This window comes from Terrapene carolina, unplaced genomic scaffold (genome assembly GCF_002925995.2).
Source record: "Terrapene carolina triunguis isolate 2854851 unplaced genomic scaffold, T_m_triunguis-2.0 Scaffold88, whole genome shotgun sequence".
In the NCBI taxonomy this organism is placed as follows: Eukaryota; Metazoa; Chordata; order Testudines; family Emydidae; genus Terrapene; species Terrapene triunguis.
Window position 1 is genome coordinate 3034927 of NW_020664439.1, and position 19270 is coordinate 3054196.

Genomic DNA, 19270 nt, shown 5'->3' on the forward strand with positions numbered 1-19270 from the left:
CTTAAAAGAATAATCCAGACTCCACACCTATTTAATCTTTGGTCTTACTTTACAAGCCTCTACGAGGATCTCTTCTTTCTGTATCATTTGTCGTCCTCATTTAAGACATTTTGGGAAACAACTTGCAAGAAAAGTCTCGTACAAATAAGGTGTCCAATCCCAAGGGATTCAGACCACTGAAATTCCCACTACTGGGACTTCCAAGGTATTTCTCAAGATCTAATCACACAGCTGATTGTTTAGTATAGATGCTTCTTCATTCCTCACCTTTATAACTATGACCACTTCTGTTTAATGAAATAATGATTTTGAAAGCAAGGCTAGGTCAGTCAATGTTTAGGGAGAACTGGAACCAGACTGGGGCTGTAAAGAGCACAAAAAGCTATTCATAAATATTTAAAGAAGATTAAATTTAATCACCTTAAAAAAACTGCAACAATTACTTTTAATTTAATTAAATATGTACTAAAACAGTGGTTCTCAACCAGGGATCCAGGGCCCACTGGGGGGCTGCGAGCAGGTTTGGAGGGGGGGAGGGAGGTGGCCGGTCAAGCAGGGCCAGCATTATACTTGCTGGGACCCAAGGTAGAAAGCTGAAGCCCCACCACCCAGGGCTGAAGCTAAGCCTGAGCAGTGTAACTTCCCAGGAGCACAGGCAATTGCCCTGCTTGCTACCTCCTAACACCAGCCCTGGCTTTTATATGCAGAAAACCAGTTACTGTGGCACAGGTAGGCCGTGGAGTTTTTAATAGTACGTTGGGGAAGGGGCCCTCAGAAAGAAAAAGGTTGAGAACCCCTGTAGCAAAATATACTAAGAGACATGTTATATATTAACTAAGTCCATAATTGAGTGTATCAGAGCTATTACACTGATACTTCCCTGCAGATGCTACAGCCTGATTTGTTTTAAGCAAAACTGTTAAATTAACCAAAAATTCTATTGTTTTTTAAATTTAGTTCACAAACATGGGAAAGAAGTTCCCCATATTCTAGTCCACACCAAACTGTGAAGCAAGCAGATTCCTCCGGGGTTTTTTTTAAACTATTTAGAAGGCCTTTTAAAATTTAGTACTGTATTCCTTATAGTGAAATGTATTAATGAGAACATTACATTTAGTTTTCCTTTAGAGAACCACAATGAGTCCATGACAAAATATTGACAAGCTCTTACAAATATATTATGGATGAGGTAATATCTTTTATTGGACCAACTTCTGTTGGTGAAAGAGAGGCTTTCAAGCCACACAGAGCTCTTCTTCAAGTCGGGAAAAGGTATGTCCATTTCATAGCAGTGCAAGGTGCAACAGATTGTTTAGCATAAGTACTTAGCACATATTACAGGCATGGCCAAACTGTGGCTCCTGAGCTGCATGTGGCTCTTTTACTGTTAAAGTGCAGCTCCAGGAGCACCTCACGTACCCTCCCCCCCATTCTCCACCTACAACACTGGGCAGGGGGAAGCTAGAGGCTTCTGTCCTGTGGTGGGACTAGGGTTTTCTGCCCTGCAAGCAAGGTGGGGAATCTAAGGGCTTTAGCCCAGCGGGGGAACATCGGAGAAGAAGCCCGGCACCCTGGTAGGCACTGCCCTGGGGGGCAGGTTGTGCATGTCTTGCAGCTCTTGAACTTCTGAAGATTATTGTATGCGGCTCGGAGGGTCTGTAAATTTGGCCACTCCTAACATATTGTAAGGGACCATTCAAGGTAGAGTGGCCCATTAACGCCTTTGCAGTCATAGGACAAAAAGAGGGGGCTAGTGGGTTATAGTTCCACTTTGCACTTTGCTGTGACAAAAGTTGGTAAAATAAAATTTATTTTCTCACCCACCTTGTCTCTCTAATATCCTGGGCCCAACAAGGCTACAACTGCACTGCATACTAATGTATTATTACATTTTGGAGCACACTTCTCCAAAACAAATTGAATGAAAAAATATGTTCAGATTTAGTAACAACAGTTCTGTATGGAAGATTTATAGCTGAATTAGAAAATGAAATGGAAGAAGATAAGAAAAGGAAATTCTCCTTCTGTATTGGGAAAATATAAGTAGAGGTGGCTTGTTACAGTATGTACAAAACCAGAAACAGACAAGAGTGGGAAGAAAATTTTATTTTTGGGTGGAAAGAACAAGAAAACTACTACTATTTTATATATCTGTGAATAAAATATTTTTTATAAAATTATTTAACTCAAGTCCTGTGTGTACTGCCCTTGAAATCATTTCAGAGATAACATTTCTCTTTGTAGTAACAGCATAGTTTAGTCACATCTAAAAACCTCTTGTCCACACGCTATTTAAAGAAACTGTGGTAGAACTACCTGCCCAACTACAAAACTCCTTAGAATTGAACTATTGCTGAAATGTTCCCAAAGTGTCCCCTGTATCTTCCCTTTGTGATCTCAATAAGATTCCATGGGAACATTCAGTCCTTGAATTCGCATTGATAAAGTTTGAGAAATTCTTTAAACAAAGTATATTTAAGAGGTTTCTCAACATTAACATACTAAGTTGAGATTTCTTTTGTTTTATTTAAATTATTACTGTTACCCTTATTTTCCCCACTTGGCAGATTACAAGACATCTTAATGGACAAGCGTCTGAAACAGTAAAATTTGGTTTTATTTTTAAGTGACGTGTTTTTTCCAACACCAAGATATATAGCCTTTAATTAAAATATTGTAAGTATTCTGGCTGGGCTTTTCAAAGGAGCCTATAAGAGTTAGGCAAAGGTGGGCACCCTGCTCCCTTAGGTTCCTTTGAAAATCCCAGTCTGAGTGTAAGGCCTGTCTATATCCAAAACTTAGGTTGATCTAGCTATGTCATTCAGTAGTGTGAAAAATTCTCACACCAGAGAGACATAGTTGAGCTGTCCCGAGCACAGGTATAGACACCACAAAGTCAACAGAAGAATTAATCGGTCAACCTAGCTACCGCCTCTCAAGGGGGTGGATTAACTACAGCAACAGAAAAACCCCTTCTGTTGCTGTAGCAAGTGTCTATGCTATGGTGCTATAGCAGCTCATCTGCAGTGCTGTAGCATCAGTAGTGTAGACGTACACCGAGAGTCACTAGATCTATATAATTTCCTATATAGGCCAGAGTGTATTTGTAGTCAGTTTCCAATGTAGATGCGTAGACTTCCTTCAGACCCATACCGCTCCTATTTAAGCAGTTTGCTACACAGAGACAATATAGGGAAAGCAGGTAAACTGACCTGCTTGTAACAGCCGGGATAAAATTCCAACCAAGGGGTGGAGGCAGCCCAGAAGCACACCCCCTATTACATGGGTTCATCAAGTCTGTTCTGATGTTGGACTCTCAGGCTGTCAAACCCTTGCAGCTGCACAGGAACAGACCAAATGGCGAACGATTGTTCGGCTAAGCGTTGAAGTTGTAGTTAACTGACCACTATTTGTATTGTTAGTTTTAAAGCATAAAATGAGTCTTCTGTAGTACCACTTTGTATTTACATAGAACGGAATGTAGGTTGAACCAGAATTGGGATTCAATTAAATTTTGAATAATTTTATAAGCCCAGGAGTAAGAATATCATAAAGTTGGATTTCATGCTACTCTGAGTCCTTGCCAACACTAGGTGACTTCAGATATAGTGAATACATATCAAAAATATATAAAGTACATAAAAAGTGTTCAGGACAGTAAAATAAACCAATTTGGTTTGTGATCCAACCTTAAGCACTCGTTAGGGTAGGGAAGAGGGGAAAAACTTGAAGTAAAGCCATGTTAAAACTTTGCTAAAAGTTAAAATCTTACCTGCTCTACCAATCAGATTAAAACTGAATATTGTTAAAGGCCAATTTCATTGCTGATGTTTACTTTTTGCACTAACCTTGGACAATGAAAATAAACTAGCAGGTTTCACTTGCCAGTTTTCATGTATTAGCACAATGCTTCAGTATCTGGACTCAAAAAACTGCCAGGGAGATTTTAGATCTCAACAAAACCTGATTTTTGTAAACTTCATGAACATATTCAATATTTCTAACATTACTGAGCTTTGTAAAAAAAAAAAAAAAAACTATCTTATAACCTGCAAGTATAAATTTTAAATTACTGCCCTAAAAAGTGATTGACCCACATAATTAAAACTTTAAAGATACATTGTAAGTACCCTATTGTCCAATTTATTCTAGCTTCCAGCATTCAAAAACAGAGTTTGGAAAATTTACCAGATATACAAAAGATCGCTAAACCAAACCACTGTAAGTGAGAGAACTCAAATTAACACTCAGTATACCATTAGTTCACAGTGGTATTTATTAGAAAATCAACAAAAGTTTATATATTTGAATACAAGATAAATTACTAAAATGCAGGTTTAATCTTGCAACTGTTTTTTTAATAAAGAATGTTATGAAATGATAAATAGCAAGAATTAACTTTAGTTAGTTGTGACTCGGTCTCATACAAGCGTGTGTTTAAATTGTTTGACAGTATCTAACAAGTTGTTGATCAGTAAACTCACTTAAAGATGACATGTGGTCCACAGATTAATAAGGCTAAGTGTTCATATGGCAGGGATTCAGAAATTATTTGTCACAGGGGTTAAAATACTCTTAAATTTTTAATGTAATCTGTCCAATAAAGAAATACAATCTAGTAGGATTGGAGATGAAAAAAACTGCTCTTGAATCTCTCCCCTCAAAGAGTTTATTAGTATTTAGTCAGAAAGTATTTTCCAGCATCAAAACTTCAGCTTTGAAAAGCAGGAATGGTAGACCCTGGACTGCTTCAGCTCTCCCCATTGTTAGAAAAATACCCTTCAGGATCATACTTTTGATTAGGAAATTAATTCAAGGTTTGGTTAAATACAGAAAAGTAGAGTGTAGGACTACTTACCTACATTAGACTTTGTAATACAGTTTAAGCTAGTCAGATAAGAGATGGTATACAAATACAGAGTACAACAAGGAGTCGAGTGGCACCTTAAAGACTAACGGATTTATTGGGCATAAGCTTTCGTGGGTTAAAAACCCCACTTCTTCAGATGCATGGAGTGAAAATACAGAGTAGTGTCACTTACAGGGAATGTAGGGCTACTTAATCATAGCAAGAAGGAGTCACATCAAGCCGTAAATTACATATCAAAAGAGAAATACCATCTAATTCCTGAAGAAACAAAACTTAAGGTTTTTTCTCTATCTAAAATGGTGAGTTCTGATTTTACTGGGTCAAGTAGTTTTGCTATGCAAAGAATAAGTTTGAGTCTGTAAAACCACGGAGGATTCATCATATTGTAATTAAGTCTAATGTACTCTGCAAAATAAACGTATAACAAGCCCCAGCCGTACATGGTTCTATTTATGCCATATGGCCAAGACCAAACAGCACAGATAACACTGAACAGGCATGGGGGTCTCCTAAACCAAAGGCAACAGGAGGAAAAGCAAGGTGAAGCAGAAACTCCTGTCCAGGGCCCTCCTTCCCCCACGAGCTCTCGTGCTACTTTCAGCCCACCCCCGCTAGCTCTCCAGGAGCCCGCTCCAGGCCCTGGGGTTCCCGTAGCCTAAGGGCCCCAAGCCCCCACTGACCTCTCCAGGCTCCGCGCTCTCGTTCCCCACCTCAGGAGCTCCTCCCTCCCCCGACCCAGGCACTAGGCCCCCTTCTTCTCCCCGGCCTCACGGCCTGAAAATGGCGGAGGAGCCACACCGCCCGGCTGCACTGCACCACCCCAGGCGGCCCGTCACTTAGCTCCACTCACCGTCCGACTGTTTTCTTATCCCCGCCACCGGACCCCACTGCCGCGCCGCTCGCCACACTCCCCCTGGCCCGGAAGCCGCTGCCTCACGAGCCCCCACTGCGCCCGCCCGCCATCTTTTCCCCTCCAACGACCGGGGCGGTGCACGCGCTCTACGTCAGTACGCTCCAAGGCGCCGGGGAGGACCTGGCCGAGGATAGGGACGCAGCGGCGGCCAGGACCCCGTATGCGCAAGCGCAAGGGAGGCCCGACTGTGCATGATGCGGGTGCGCGCAGTTGATACAGGAGTGACCCGACCTGGGCAGAACGGCAAGCGGGACGCGCATGCGTCGACAGAAGTAGCGTGGACTACACTCTAATCCAGGGGTTCTTAAACTTCATTGCACTGGGACCCCCTTCTGACAACAAAAATTACTATAGGACCCCAGGAGGGGGGACTGAAGCCTGAGCGTGCCCCAACCCCGTCACCCCAGGTGGGAGGTACGAGTTAGAGCCAAAGCCTTAGGGCTTCAGCCCCAAGCAGGAGGCATGTAAGGTGAGCCCCCTTCCCCCCCTCAGGGCTGAAGCCCTCAGGCAGCGAGCAAGTCTAAGGAAGCCCTGGTGACCTCTTTAAAATGGGGTTGCCACTCACTTTGAGGGTCACAATCCACAGTTTGAGAACCATTGAAATCTGTTCCAGCACTTGGGAGTCCTGGCTCAGAAGAAAGGAACTCCTCTCCCCTCCCAATACCTGCTGGTGCTCGCTGACTGATGTGAGGAGGGGGGAAACTACCTGAATCTGAAAATAATACTGAGCAGCTAGGAGAGCACTGACAAGGCTGGGGAAGGGTAGTAACCAGCAGCTTAAGATCATATCAAGAGACTTCCACAGCCATGGGACATAAACCCTAAATTAACATCCCTCTCCCCCCATTCACCAGTGCATGCAACCCAAACATTTCAGCCCTCAGGGAATGAAACTGATCATAATGAAGGAACTTGACTTCACATTGATTTCCATTGTCCCAGCCAAGGCTGATGCTAAAAGTAAAAAAAGCCAAGATAAAATATAAACTGGAGTTTTAGAATTGTCAGTTTTAAGATCTAAGGCATAGTAATAGCTAAGGGCTAGTCTACAGTGGCAATGCTAAAGTGCTGCCATGGCATCGCTTTAACATGCCTTGTGTTGTCACGGCACAGCGCTGGGAGGTCTCCCAGTGCTCTAAAAAAACCACCTCCATGAGGGGCATAGCTCCCAGCGCTGGGGCACTGTTTACACTGGTGCTATACAGCGCTGCAAGTTGCTGCACTCGGGCGGGGGGAATGTTTCGGGGCGGGTGTTTTTTCACACCCCTGAGCAAGAAAGTTGCAGTGCTGTTAATTGCCAGTGTAGACAAGCCCTAAGAATGCAATAGTTTAAAATAAGGGGATTTTTAAAGTATTAATTTTAAGATGTAAGCAGCTATGGGAAGCGGTATATATATATATGTTTGAGGACCAGCAAGGAGTCCCATTTCACATCCTGGGATTTTTGGCATCTTAACCTTTTTGTTTCTATTTTTACTTTCCCTACTGCATGGTTTGTTTGGTTGTTTAAGTTAAACTGTATTGAGCAATTTTTTAACTCCTGATAAATGCAGAAAAACTTATCTGCCAAACAGATTGCCAGCAGTGTATAATAGCAGCTCAGTGAGCAACCCTGGAAGGTAAAAATATTACACAGAAATTACCAAATCAGAAGTCCATCTCTAGTCCAGTATCTGGTGCCTCATACTGTCCAGAAATGTGTAAGACTATTCATATAGATGTATACTTATTTTAGATACGTTACTAAGCTCCTGACTGGCTACAGGATCCTGTGGAAACAAGCTCTACAGCTTGTATATAAAAAGCTATTTCATTTTATAATTTTAAAACATACTACCTTGCAGTTTCACTGGACTTCCCCTTTGTTCTTGTATTATGATAAATGGTAAACAAAGAAGAGCACTATTTACCTTTTATATAACATTATTTTGTATACCTCCAGCATGTCCCTTGTGTCCCCTCTTTGAAAATAATATGGGACAGTTTTGTTTAATATTTCTACAAATGGGAGGCTTCCCATGCCTCTGGTCATTGTTGTTCCTGGTCTCTAAACCCACTCTATTTCTCCTATATCCTTTTTGAGAAAAGATGAACAAAACAGTATTCCAGATGAGGGCACTACATTGATTTCTATAATGGCATATTTTAAGTACAGTAGAACCTCAAAGTTACGAACAGACCAGTCAAGCACACACCTCATTTGGAAATCAGGCAGCAGCAGAAACAAAAAAAGGACAATAGCAATGTGCTAAATGAAAACTACTAAAAATAAAGGGAAAGTAGCATTTTCCTTCTGCATAGTAAAATTTTAAAGCTGTATTAAGTCAATGTTCAGTTGTAAACTTTTGAAAGAACAACCATAACATTTTGTTCAGAGTTACGAACAACTTCCATTCCCAAGCTGTTTGTAACTCTGAGGTTTCACTATGCTATATTTTTCCCCTTCTTGATCATCAACTCTACACCAAACAGACATTTTTAATGAGCTGTCCACATAAGTGGCCCAGTCTTTTTTTCGAGCAGTTACAGATTATTTAGGAACTAGTAATATATTTGAGTAATTCAAATTATTCTTTCCAAGGTGCAATGAATTTATCTTTTCATGTAGCTAATTCAAGGGGTCACAAAACTTCTACAATAAAATAGTCCTGAATAATTTTCATATTTTGAGAACACCCTTACTATACAGTATTAGCAACCCCTGTATTACACGTTCAGTAGTTCAGTTCTATCATACAATAGCAGTTCACAGAGGTTTTATTGGTCTAAGAGGCCTTCTTCCCACCATCTTGTCTGTTTTATTGCTTTTGATCTTCTTTGAAAAGTGGTAGCTGTAATTTATTATGGATTTCAATGTTTGGTAGTTATCAGTCTATTAGCAGAGGATGATGTAAGCAATGTGGGATCAGGTCCAGCTCACTAAAGCAGTTAGATTTATTCTCTAAAGCCTCCCATCTTATTTTTAAATATCAGCAAGAGACAACTATCACACCTAATCAGACAAATTTAAAAGAAACCAAATCAAAGAAGCCAAATAATCTAGCTAGTGCTTCCTTACCACCAAAAGTAATGAAGCTAGGAGGTAAGGGTTCTGATATGAAGTTCTTATTAAGACACTTCAATTTATTTTTTAAAGATCAGTATTTTCATTTCATTGAGGCAGTCACAGAAATCTCCTGTGAGGCAGAGTATAAGAGATTTGTTTGATGACAGCTGCAGCTGGAGATTGAATCTAAGATTGAAACGAGGTGGATGTAGCTAATAAAATACAGGACCTCACTCCTGTGTAACCTTTTCTTATAATTCTGACCAATTAAAGTTACTGTGGTTAATCAGAAAGGTATGTTTGGTTTATTAGATTCCAGGAGACATAATGATATTAAAAGGAATAAGTTATGTTACTGCTGCTGAGTCAATAGGTGTCACTCAAGGTAACTCAGGCAGCTATTATAAAGCAGCATGATCTTTCAACACTATGGATATGGATGTCAAGTTTCCAATCATAGCCTAATAAGAGTGTCATATTCTCTCCCTCCCAAAATATGTGTATACAATTCTGCTCATTTATATTCATTTGTAGTAATAATCACAACTGATGTTTGGATCATCCCCTCCCCAGAGACTATTCCCTCCTTCCAGGTCAAAGTGTTTCTCAATAGGACTTAAATAATTAAAGTTGGAGTGAATCAGATAATATGTACAAATTATAGGAACATAATAAGAAACATCACATTTTAATTCAAACTGAACAATGATGCACTATTGAAGGGGAAAAAAAACATTATCTTGAACAAACATTTCAAAAGACACTCAGAATCTTTTTAGCCCTGATTCTACAAACTACTAGGATTTTCAACAACCAATGGGCACAAAATTTCTCCACCTTAGGTAACTGGAGTTCATAAGAAAGAAGAATCACACCTACTCTTATTCTAGGCCCTGTAACCAAAAACACTTTAAAGATTCCCATGGCAGGGACAGGAAGTTGGGGGAAACAGGTACTGAAACCACCTAGACAGGAGTTTCCAAGATTCCATGGCTCTCACCACAAATGAATCTTTGTCAAGTTTACAATATTCAGCAAGTCAAAGAGTGGTCCCCAGTTTAAACATGTCTGTGTGGGACCCAAGGCTGAAGTACTGTGTATCAAGAACTCTCTTTGCTCTGTCCTGGAGCTAGCTAGATTGGTCTGGTGTGCACAGAAACATCTGAAATTCTCTGATCTTTCCTTTCATAATAAGGGCTGGTAATTAGCCCTAATACTGGAAGCTTCGTTTGGTCTGAATGTCATCAAGAATCTGCTGTAGCTCCTCATCTTCAAACCGGCCCTCTAAGCTGCAAGATAAGAACAATAATGATAGAAACAAGCCTCTTCTCTGTGCTTTCATTTTTAATATCCAGAATTCCCTCATGTTTCTACACCAGTGTCTCAGACATTTTTGGTACCGTCTGGCATTGCACCATTTATCCAAAATCTCCACCTCCTCCTGTGTTATAATACACAGACAACTCTGAAGCCCCATGTTATAGATCTCATGTGCCTCCACACTGAATTATGCAAATCAAATACCTTCCTCCCTCTACCTTTTCACTGATCAGTTTTAGGACATGACATTAAAAGGGTACCACACTCAGGAATGGGCAGGGCCAGGCATCAACACAGTTATCTGATTGGCGTCATGTAGAATTGTACCTTGTAGGCCAGCCCACTGTGGCTGTGAAACACTGGATACAAAGGGGAAACAATAGGTCAGCTCAGTTTCCCCCTTATTCCTGCATCTTAGAACCCATAAATCATAAAACCTGGGACATAAATTCTCACCTGGGAATCAAAGCCTTGGCCTCCTCAGCTGTCTCAGGACACAGATTAGCCAAACAGGCCAATTCAAATTTATGGAGCTTTTTCTGGAGCAACAAACTGCAGAAAGAGAAGATGGTGAGAATATAGAAAAAATGGAGTAAAAAAAGCAGAGGAAAGAAAAAGAATGTAAAAGACACTGAACTAATGACATGGTTCTGACAGATCTGTGAACAAGGAATGGGGATGAGAAAAAGGGCAGCATAAGTTGTATTTATTTTATTAATACAACCCCATTATTGCTAGTAAGAACAAAAAATTATACACAATAACCCCAAAAGCCCTCTCCCCCCCAAAAAAGGGCTAGAAAAGTCCTTTCCATCTACCACAATCTGCTGTCATATAAATATTTATACCAAAATAGCTCTGGAGGTCCTACCTGGGGCCTCTTGTTACCCACTCTACTACAGGGGTTCTCAACCTGGGGGTCATGATCCTTAAGGGGGTCACAAGGTTATTACACAGAGGTGCACGAGCTGTCAGCCTCCACCCCAAACCCCGCTTTGCCTCCGGCATTTATAATAGTGTTAACTATAAAAAAATGTGTTTTTAATTTATAAAGGGGGGGGGTCACACTTGCTTTGTGAAAGAGGTCACCAATGCAAAAAAGTTTGAGAACCACTGTGACACGTTGCACCCCATAATGCTTTGTAGAAATATGAGTGTAAATATGACATAACTGGAATATATTTTATGCTAGATATGCCATGTAACATATCTTTGCAAAGGTTATGTTCTTCTGCATGTATTCATCCTATTCATATACATGTATCATTTTTATATCTGAAGTTATGAGCATTGGCTCTATGCTTGTATTTAAAGTGTTTGCTGTAGAAAGCACCTAAGGCAGATTTGGTCAACATAGTGTGAAGGGGTTATTCAAGTAATTGGGAGTACTTGGCTAACAATGGACCTTGATAGATGCCACGACTTGCCCATGTGACTCCAAAACTCCATTTTGTAGCTGGATTCTACATGGGGGAGAGAGGGGTTTCCACCCACAAGAGAGAGACTATATATGCCCCTGGGAAAACCTCTCAATTGTGTCTTCAGCTGGCTCAAGAGATAGCCTCTCCCCCCCAAAGAGATGCCTGAAAGAAACTGGAACAAAGGACAGTAACTACAGGGGTGTGAGTGATTGCTGGACCCAGACTAGAAGGAGGCTAGTCTGTCAAAGAAGCTTATTGGAACACCTCTGAGGGTGAGATTTACCTGCATTTAGCTTCCTTCTGTATTAGGCTTAGACTTGCATGTTTTTGTTTTATTTTGCTTGGTAATTTACTTTGTGCTGACTGTTAATACTTAGAACCACTTAAATCCTACTTTTTGTATTTAATGAAATCACTTTTTACTTATTAATTAACCCAGAGTAAGTATTAATACCTGGAAAGAGGGGGGGAGGGAGGGCAAACAGCTGTGCATATCTCTCTATCAGTGTTATAGAGGGCGAACAATTTATGAGTTTACCCCGTATAAGCTTTATACAGGGTAAAATGGATTTATTTGGGGTTTAGACCCCATTGGGAGCTGGGTCTCTGAGTGCTGGAGACAGGAGCACTTCTTAAGCTGTTTTCAGTTAAGTCTGCAGCTTGTGGGGGTCGTGGTTCAGACTTGGATCTGTGTTTGCATCAGGCAAGAGTGTCTGGCTCAAACAAGGCAAGGTACTGAAGTTCCAAGCTGGCAGGGAAAACGGGCTCAGAGGTAGTCCCAGCACATCAGGTGGCAGTCCCAAAGGGGTTTCTGTGACCCAACCCGTCACACACTGCTCTAACAGAACCTCACCAAGTCTCTCACTTCCCCAGAAAAACATGACTGAGATCTCTAGAGCAGTGGTTCTCAACCTGTGGGCCGCATGCGACCCAATTAGCACACAGCTGCAGCCCAGCTGTGTGCTAAAAATAATTTCAAAATTTGCGAGGCTGGTCAGGCAGGTGGGCGGGGCTGGCTGAGGGGGTGAGAGAGTAAGGCAGCTTGCAGGAGCGCTCCTGCCAACAGGGGGCTGGTGAGTGCCACAGGAGGCAGGAGAGTGGGTCTGTGGGTAGGTTTGGGGGGGAGGGCACAGAGATCTAGAGTTTTGCTGGGGTGCTACAGCACCCCCAGGTTTTATATGGGGCTCAGCTGCAAGGGTCGGGTCTGGCTGCCAGGTCCCGTGCGGGGGTCCAGATCCAGCTGCAAGCCGCTCGTCCCCACACAGCGGGGGTCCCGGGCTCCAGCCACCTGGCCCCACACAGCAGGATCCAGGTCCGGCCTCCCGGCCTCACGCAGTGGGATTTCAGGGTCAGGCTTCAGCTGTGCAGGAGGTTTCCCGTGGTCCAGCCACTCAGCCCTGCACGGGGGGTATCTCGCGATCCAGACGCCCATGTGGGGGTCCGGCATCTGGCCCTGCTGCAGGATCCAGCTGCCCGGTCCCACGCGGGAGTCCAGGCTACCCAGCCCAGTACCCAAGGCTCTGCTCCTGGCCCCACTCTGAGCGGGAGCGCTAGGCATAGGGGATTGTTGAGAGGTTGGGGGAGCTGTGGTTCTCAGCCTGCGGCCCACGTAACACACTGTGGTCCATGTATGTGGCCCACAATGATAAACAGGTTGAGAACCACTGCTCTAGAGCAACCCTGTTCCTGGGAATAACAATAAATACCATGTTTCAACTTGATAATACAGCACACACATTACATACTAAATCCCCCAATAAAATCATCTTTCCTTGACTCTCTCACTCACCTGCGGACGCTGGCAATGGTCTCCCGGTTTTTGAAGCGGCTGAAGCGAGCCGTGTAGTTCAGAGTTTTCATGAAGACTTCCGAGAGCTCCTGCTCATCCTCAGCACTCTCATTCTGTTGTTTACGATGCTCAAGAAGCATGTGCACTTCTGAATTTAGAAGGGTCTCAGCAGTTTCAAATTCTGTATGCAAGCAAGTATCAGTGTAAGAGAGGGATAAGTACATCAACAAAGAAGCCAATTTCTATATGCTTTCTTTCATGCTTGGATATAGCTTTGGGGAGAAGGAAAATGAACCACAGCTTTGACTGTGAAAATCTTGTACTCCATGACCTGGAAGCCGTTCCTAATGAGAATATAACTATAATTCCTCCAACGCCACACAACTGGATCTACAATACTGAGTAGCACTCCAGTTATTTTTAACTTTCTGATCATACACATTTAAATTATCAGCCCTATCTTTTGAGCTAACCATATTTTTGTAATTAATATTACTCAGTTGACACAAAGGTCCAAAATAAAGGCAAATATTAAAGGGGTAAAACTGAAAAGGCTTTTTAAAAATTGGGTTTGTATCTTGCTTTAAAATAGGCTTTTTTTACTACTTGTTTTTTATCTTAGAAACATCAGGAATGGCAAGTGTGATCTGCAGTTTTGCTGGAGAGCTTCTGGGAGGTCTTAGGGATGTTTACTGCTAGCATCTTAATTAAAGGAGGAGGATGCTGAATGTTTAACAAAGGCTTCCTTTATTAGAAATGTTATTTAGTCATTGAAATTGAATAGCCATAAAACAAATAAAAACAAAGTTTTAAACAGTCTGACTAAAAATCCTTTCCCCTCTCCATAGATCAACTTCTCTCACTCAGTTCTTGGTCTGTAACCACTTCACTAGTTCGCTTGTCATCAAGAGTGACTACCAGAATAGACAGGGCATGAATTTCTAATGCTAAAAAGCAAGTAGATTGCAAATATTTCAGGTCTCCATTTACATCAGAAAAGCAAAAAAGAGCATAAGCCCAATTTTTCCCCCTTTTGAGGACACCTTTAAGGAACAAATATAGCTTTTCAAACATTAGTATCTTTTTCAGATTCATTCAGAATATTTTCAATGAAACCCATTGGGAAATTGTAATCCCTGTTTCAAATCTAAACAGTTGGTTTCCAAAATAATAAAAATTTGAAAATATTCTCACAGGCAGCCCACAAAGAAGAAAAACTAGAGTTCCTCACTTCAAACCTAGGGATCATTTAATTGTGCCAGCTTGATACAGATCAGGGTTTATTACATAAAGTGGTAGGGACTGTCTCTTTGTCCTGTATTTGCACAGCATGGTACAAACAACAACAATAATAATACTCCTTTATACACTGAAAAGCATCATACAATGACATTTAAAGAACACTTCAAAGATGTACTGGTTCTGCTGGAATCAGATGGCCCACTGGAACAATGATGATTGAGCTACTGTCACGGCTGTCAGAGATTCCATAATTATTTCTTTTTGAAATTACCCTGACTTTTGATATATGGGGATTTATAATGATAAACAGCTCTGGAAATGTGACTGAGTTCCAAGTTAAACTCCGGGCCAGACAAGGGCCAGGAAGCCAAAACTCTGCAGCCAGAAAAAGAATTAGACCAGGAGCTTCATGTTCGGAGCTTTAATTCCTCAGGAGGCCAGGCACCGCACAGGTTCAAAACACAATTTTCAGTCGGATTGTACTGACACGGTTGGGTGCAGTAAAGTGGCCCCCGATTTCCAGACTCTTCTTTCAGACCGGGAACTGTTCCCTTTTATTTACAGGGAAACAGATACAGGAATGGGGGGAGGTAACTTGGGGTACAGCAGGCTGCAGAAGGACATGTTTTTCCCTTGCGCCCCATCCCCACGCTCGGTGGAGTCTCCCCCTCCTACTCCCCGGACCTCCATGCGCCCCCCAGCTCCGTAGGGGGAGAATCTCCTCCTCCTACTCTCCAGTCGTCGTCGTCCCCAGCTCCCGGGGGAATCTCCCCCTACTTCCCGGGCTCTCCCCCGGCCCCACGCACCTTTGGGGAAGACGAGCTGCGAGGCGTCCTCCTCCACGTCCGCGACCCGGGCCTCGCTGCCTCCGGCCGCCATCGCTTCAGCCGGCCCGGCTTCCCCTCCGGAAGCGAAGGCTGCCGCGAGCACCCGCCCTCCTCCTGCCTCGCGGCTGCGCGGCCAGGGCCCGCTCTTCCGAGGATCCCGCCAAGGGGCGCTGGCGGGCGGAGCGGGCGCCGCCTGCTGACACAGCCGGCGTCTCTCTCCCACCCTTCCCCCAGGCCGGGCTGAGGCGGGCTAGGCCCACGCCAAAAAGGTCCCTCACCCTGTGTGGTGTGGCCTAGCCCAGGCCCCCAGCCGCCACCTGAGGGGTGCTAAGCCCAGGCCCCTCAGGACTGGGCTGGTCCAGAGGCAGGACAGAACGAACTCATTGCGAGTAGGGCCAGCCCTCCAGCGCTGGACAATGCAGGGTAAACCCCATTTGGAACCAGGCTTGGCGCAACCCCATCTGCAAGACATCAACTTCTCGCCACAGGATGGGCCCACTTCCCACCCAGCTCACCACAGAGAGGACATTTCATGTTGTTGGTCTCAACACGCAGCAGGGAGTCCCTGTGATCTTGTGCGGTAACCGCCAAGGATGCAAAGGGATCATTCTCCCTCGGCCAGAGCGTTGACTAGTAGCTCTCCCATCCATTAGGACTACTCCATATAAGCAACTAAGTAACCAAGACACAGATCCACCCAACTATTGCTTCTTTCTGCAGTCACTTACATCTTATGGGGCAGAAATAACTGAGTGAACCAAAGAGCCTCTCCAAAAAGCAAATCCTCACTACTTTTCTTGACATAGCTTGGTTCAGTTGCATAGGAAAAGGTCTTGCACTGCATTTGCTGGGAAATGGACCCACCACCCATTTTAGACTTTCCAGTTATGTCAGAGCTGGATATAGTATGTAGAGATTGTTGGTTATACTGATGATCTTACATCTATACCCATAGACCACATTGCACATATTAATAGTCTCTGGCAGTTGGTTGTGAGATGCTGCCTATCTTAGGGTTGTCAACCCTCCGGGCTTGTCCTGGAGTCTCCAAGAATTAAAGATTGTCATGTGATAATCTCCAGGATTACATCCAACCAAAATTGGCAACCGTAGCCTGTCCCTCCATTTGATAGTGATATTCTCAGGGACTAGGAGGCAAGGTATTCTCAATGGTGGGTCTTAGGTTTTGGGACTCCTTAACATCAGAAATCAGGTTGACCCAGAGACTGGACACTAGTGAATTTTATTGCAAGACAATCTTTACACAAGTCTTCCTCCAATACCAGAGCTATAGCATAGCGCAGCTACATTCTAGAGGAAAACAAACATCTTAAGAAATCCCACTATGAATCGCAGCTTTAATGGGGGAGTAGAAAAGATTTTTCATGGATAGAATTTTCATGCAACTTTTACATCTGTGGGGCCTAGATCCTACAGTGATAGGTGCATTGGAAATACAGCTAGATATCTTACTGACAAATACAAATTGTTAATAGTGGTAGAAAGATGGAAAAGGTTAGACAAACATCTGTCAGGGATTGTCTGGATATACTTAATCCTGCCTCTGTGTGGGGGAAATGAACAAAATGACCTGTTGAGGTCCTTTCTAGCCCTACATTTCTATGACAGCAAACAGAATGGCTTTTCACCAAGCATAATCTCAGAGTGTTTCTAAACTGATTTAGACATTATATGCACTATAAAGGATCTTACTCCTGGGGGAATAAGCACTACACATTCGCAGAACTTATGTCCCCTGCACATTTCTTTGCTTCCCTGCAGAAAAATGACTTTCTGATGGGGAAGCAAAGGGAAGCCACAAGAGCAGTCATGAGTAGGGGTCAGAACATGAAGAATTTTGTATCCAAGTAAAGCTAAAGGAAGAATTTTGAGAAGGTAAAATGTAACTACCCAAATTGGAATTTAGCTAGTTCACTGTGATTAATACCCCACATTTTGTGGGGAAGTGCCTTGGGATGTTAAATTACCAGAAGAAGTCAGGACCTTGATTTTAAGTTTCCTCAAAAAACAGAATCTCTATACACAATGTCCCCTATTCCATGCCATGCCAGTTCAATGCTGACTCAAAAGAGTGCCACCAAGATATAACTAACAACTTCCTGGCACAGTTTTGTCTTTCCCGGAGTCCTTCCATTTAAGTACCTACCCAGCCTAATCCTGTTTAGCTTGCAGGATCTGATGAGATTGCTACCCATGCTGGTTTGACTTCATATGATCATAACACAACCTTAAAAAAAAAAAAAAGAATGGGTTGCTGTTATTTCTAAAGAATCAGAAGATTTAACTGTTCACCTGCATAAAAATGTGCTGCTTCCTACAGAATAGTAAGAGCAAAGTATTTAAAACTTGCAAAAGGGTCGGCTGTGAAGTTATGCATGGACCAACTCAAAATGTTTAAAGCATGCCATCTGGATAAATGAATGAGGTGGAGAAACTGATTGGAAACTAGTTCAGATTGCAAAACAGTACAAGTAGAAAGACATTCTGAAAGATTGAATTAAAACATTTAAGGGAACATCTGGCAAATTAGACAATCTCCATTAAGTTTACAATGAAACAAGAAAAGAATCAATGCCAGTTTGATCAGGGAAGCTTTTAGAATGCACTTGGAATCATGGCGACTTCTCAAATAACCTATCTGCCAAGAGCACCGGTCTTCTCAGAACAGTAGGTAGCTCATGTAGTTATGAATTTTGCATGGTTCTTGTCTATGTGTCCTCTCCACTGAGCTATGTGGAAAAACAATTAACAGAAAGCCAGACACTTGTAAAGGTTTCTAGCTACAGCTGAAGCGGCTATAATGATAGGAACAAAGTGATAAGAATATTCTCAACAGGAGCTTGCCTTTTTATTCTTGTATTCTTGTAGGCTCCAATAAATATATTTCAAAATTATATCAGTAAGTGTTGCTCATCCTGTGAAGCAAATCAAAACTGATTCAACAAAAGAGGGCAGGTGGCTCATCTTTAACATGTGCTATTCAGGGGAAAAAATAAAGTGAGATTTCATATTCATTTGGTGGTCATATGCTAAAATAGAAACATATTCAAGGAAGTTAAAGAACTTACCAAATATAATTTACCAGTGGACCCACTGTTCCTATTGTTGGGACTTAGAGTGGGAAAAAAACAAGTTGATACTGACCACTTTCAAAGACAGGATATTGAACTATATGGACCACTGGTCTGATCCAATATGGGCAATTCCTAGCTTCCTAATGTTTGAAACAAATTAGTAACCCACTTAGTAGCAACTAGCTGTGCTACCACATCTCATTGGAAGAAAAAAGGATCATCCAGTAGCATTTTGGCTTAATACAATTTGGGAAATGTTGGTGATAGGAAAACTCCCTTATCAAAATCAACTAATATACAGAAATTCTGAAAAGTGGTTTCCTTTTGTTGAATTAACAGATAAAAAAAAATCTCACCACTGTAGACGTCAAGCCCAAGGTTACTTGGTTTTTGTTCAGTAATTAGTGACAAATAGCAATTACTATGATCTTGTTTAGTAAATGCCATTTGGTATTGTTATTGTTATGAAAACATTACCTTCTTAAAAGCAAAAATAACTTTGAGAGAGGGAAAAATAAGAGGATTACAATATCTAATTTTTAAAGATCTCTTTTTATCAGGTCAGCAACATTTTAGTAAGGCTTTTGATAGTCGCACATGACAGTCTCATAAGCAAACTAGGGAAAGATGGTCTAGATTAAATTACTATAAAGTAGGTATGCAACTGGTTGAGAAAACATACTCAGAGTAGTTATCAATGGTTAGCTGTCAAACTGAGAGGACATATCTAGTGAGATCCCAAAGGGT

The 19270-nt window shown here is 42.2% G+C and overlaps 2 protein-coding genes across 3 annotated transcripts in view; both read right to left on the reverse strand.

Moving 5' to 3' along the window:
• The window catches only part of WDR33 (WD repeat domain 33), a 97419-nt gene extending 91589 nt beyond the window's left edge, over positions 1-5830 (reverse strand). For both annotated transcript variants that reach the window (XM_024216846.3, XM_024216847.3), the window contains exon 1: positions 5721-5830. The gene's annotated coding sequence lies outside the window, so the exon portion shown is untranslated. The remainder of the gene's footprint in view (positions 1-5720) is intronic.
• Positions 5831-9496: 3666 nt separating this feature from the next.
• Positions 9497-15532, reverse strand: POLR2D (RNA polymerase II subunit D). Its single transcript, XM_024216830.2, has 4 exons — positions 15408-15532; positions 13360-13540; positions 10606-10701; positions 9497-10118 (listed from the first exon to the last, which is right to left on the reverse strand). Exons 1-4 carry the CDS (start codon positions 15478-15480, stop codon positions 10040-10042), a joined length of 429 nt encoding a protein of 142 aa, XP_024072598.1. The 5' UTR covers positions 15481-15532; the 3' UTR covers positions 9497-10039.
• Positions 15533-19270: the final 3738 nt, after the last annotated feature.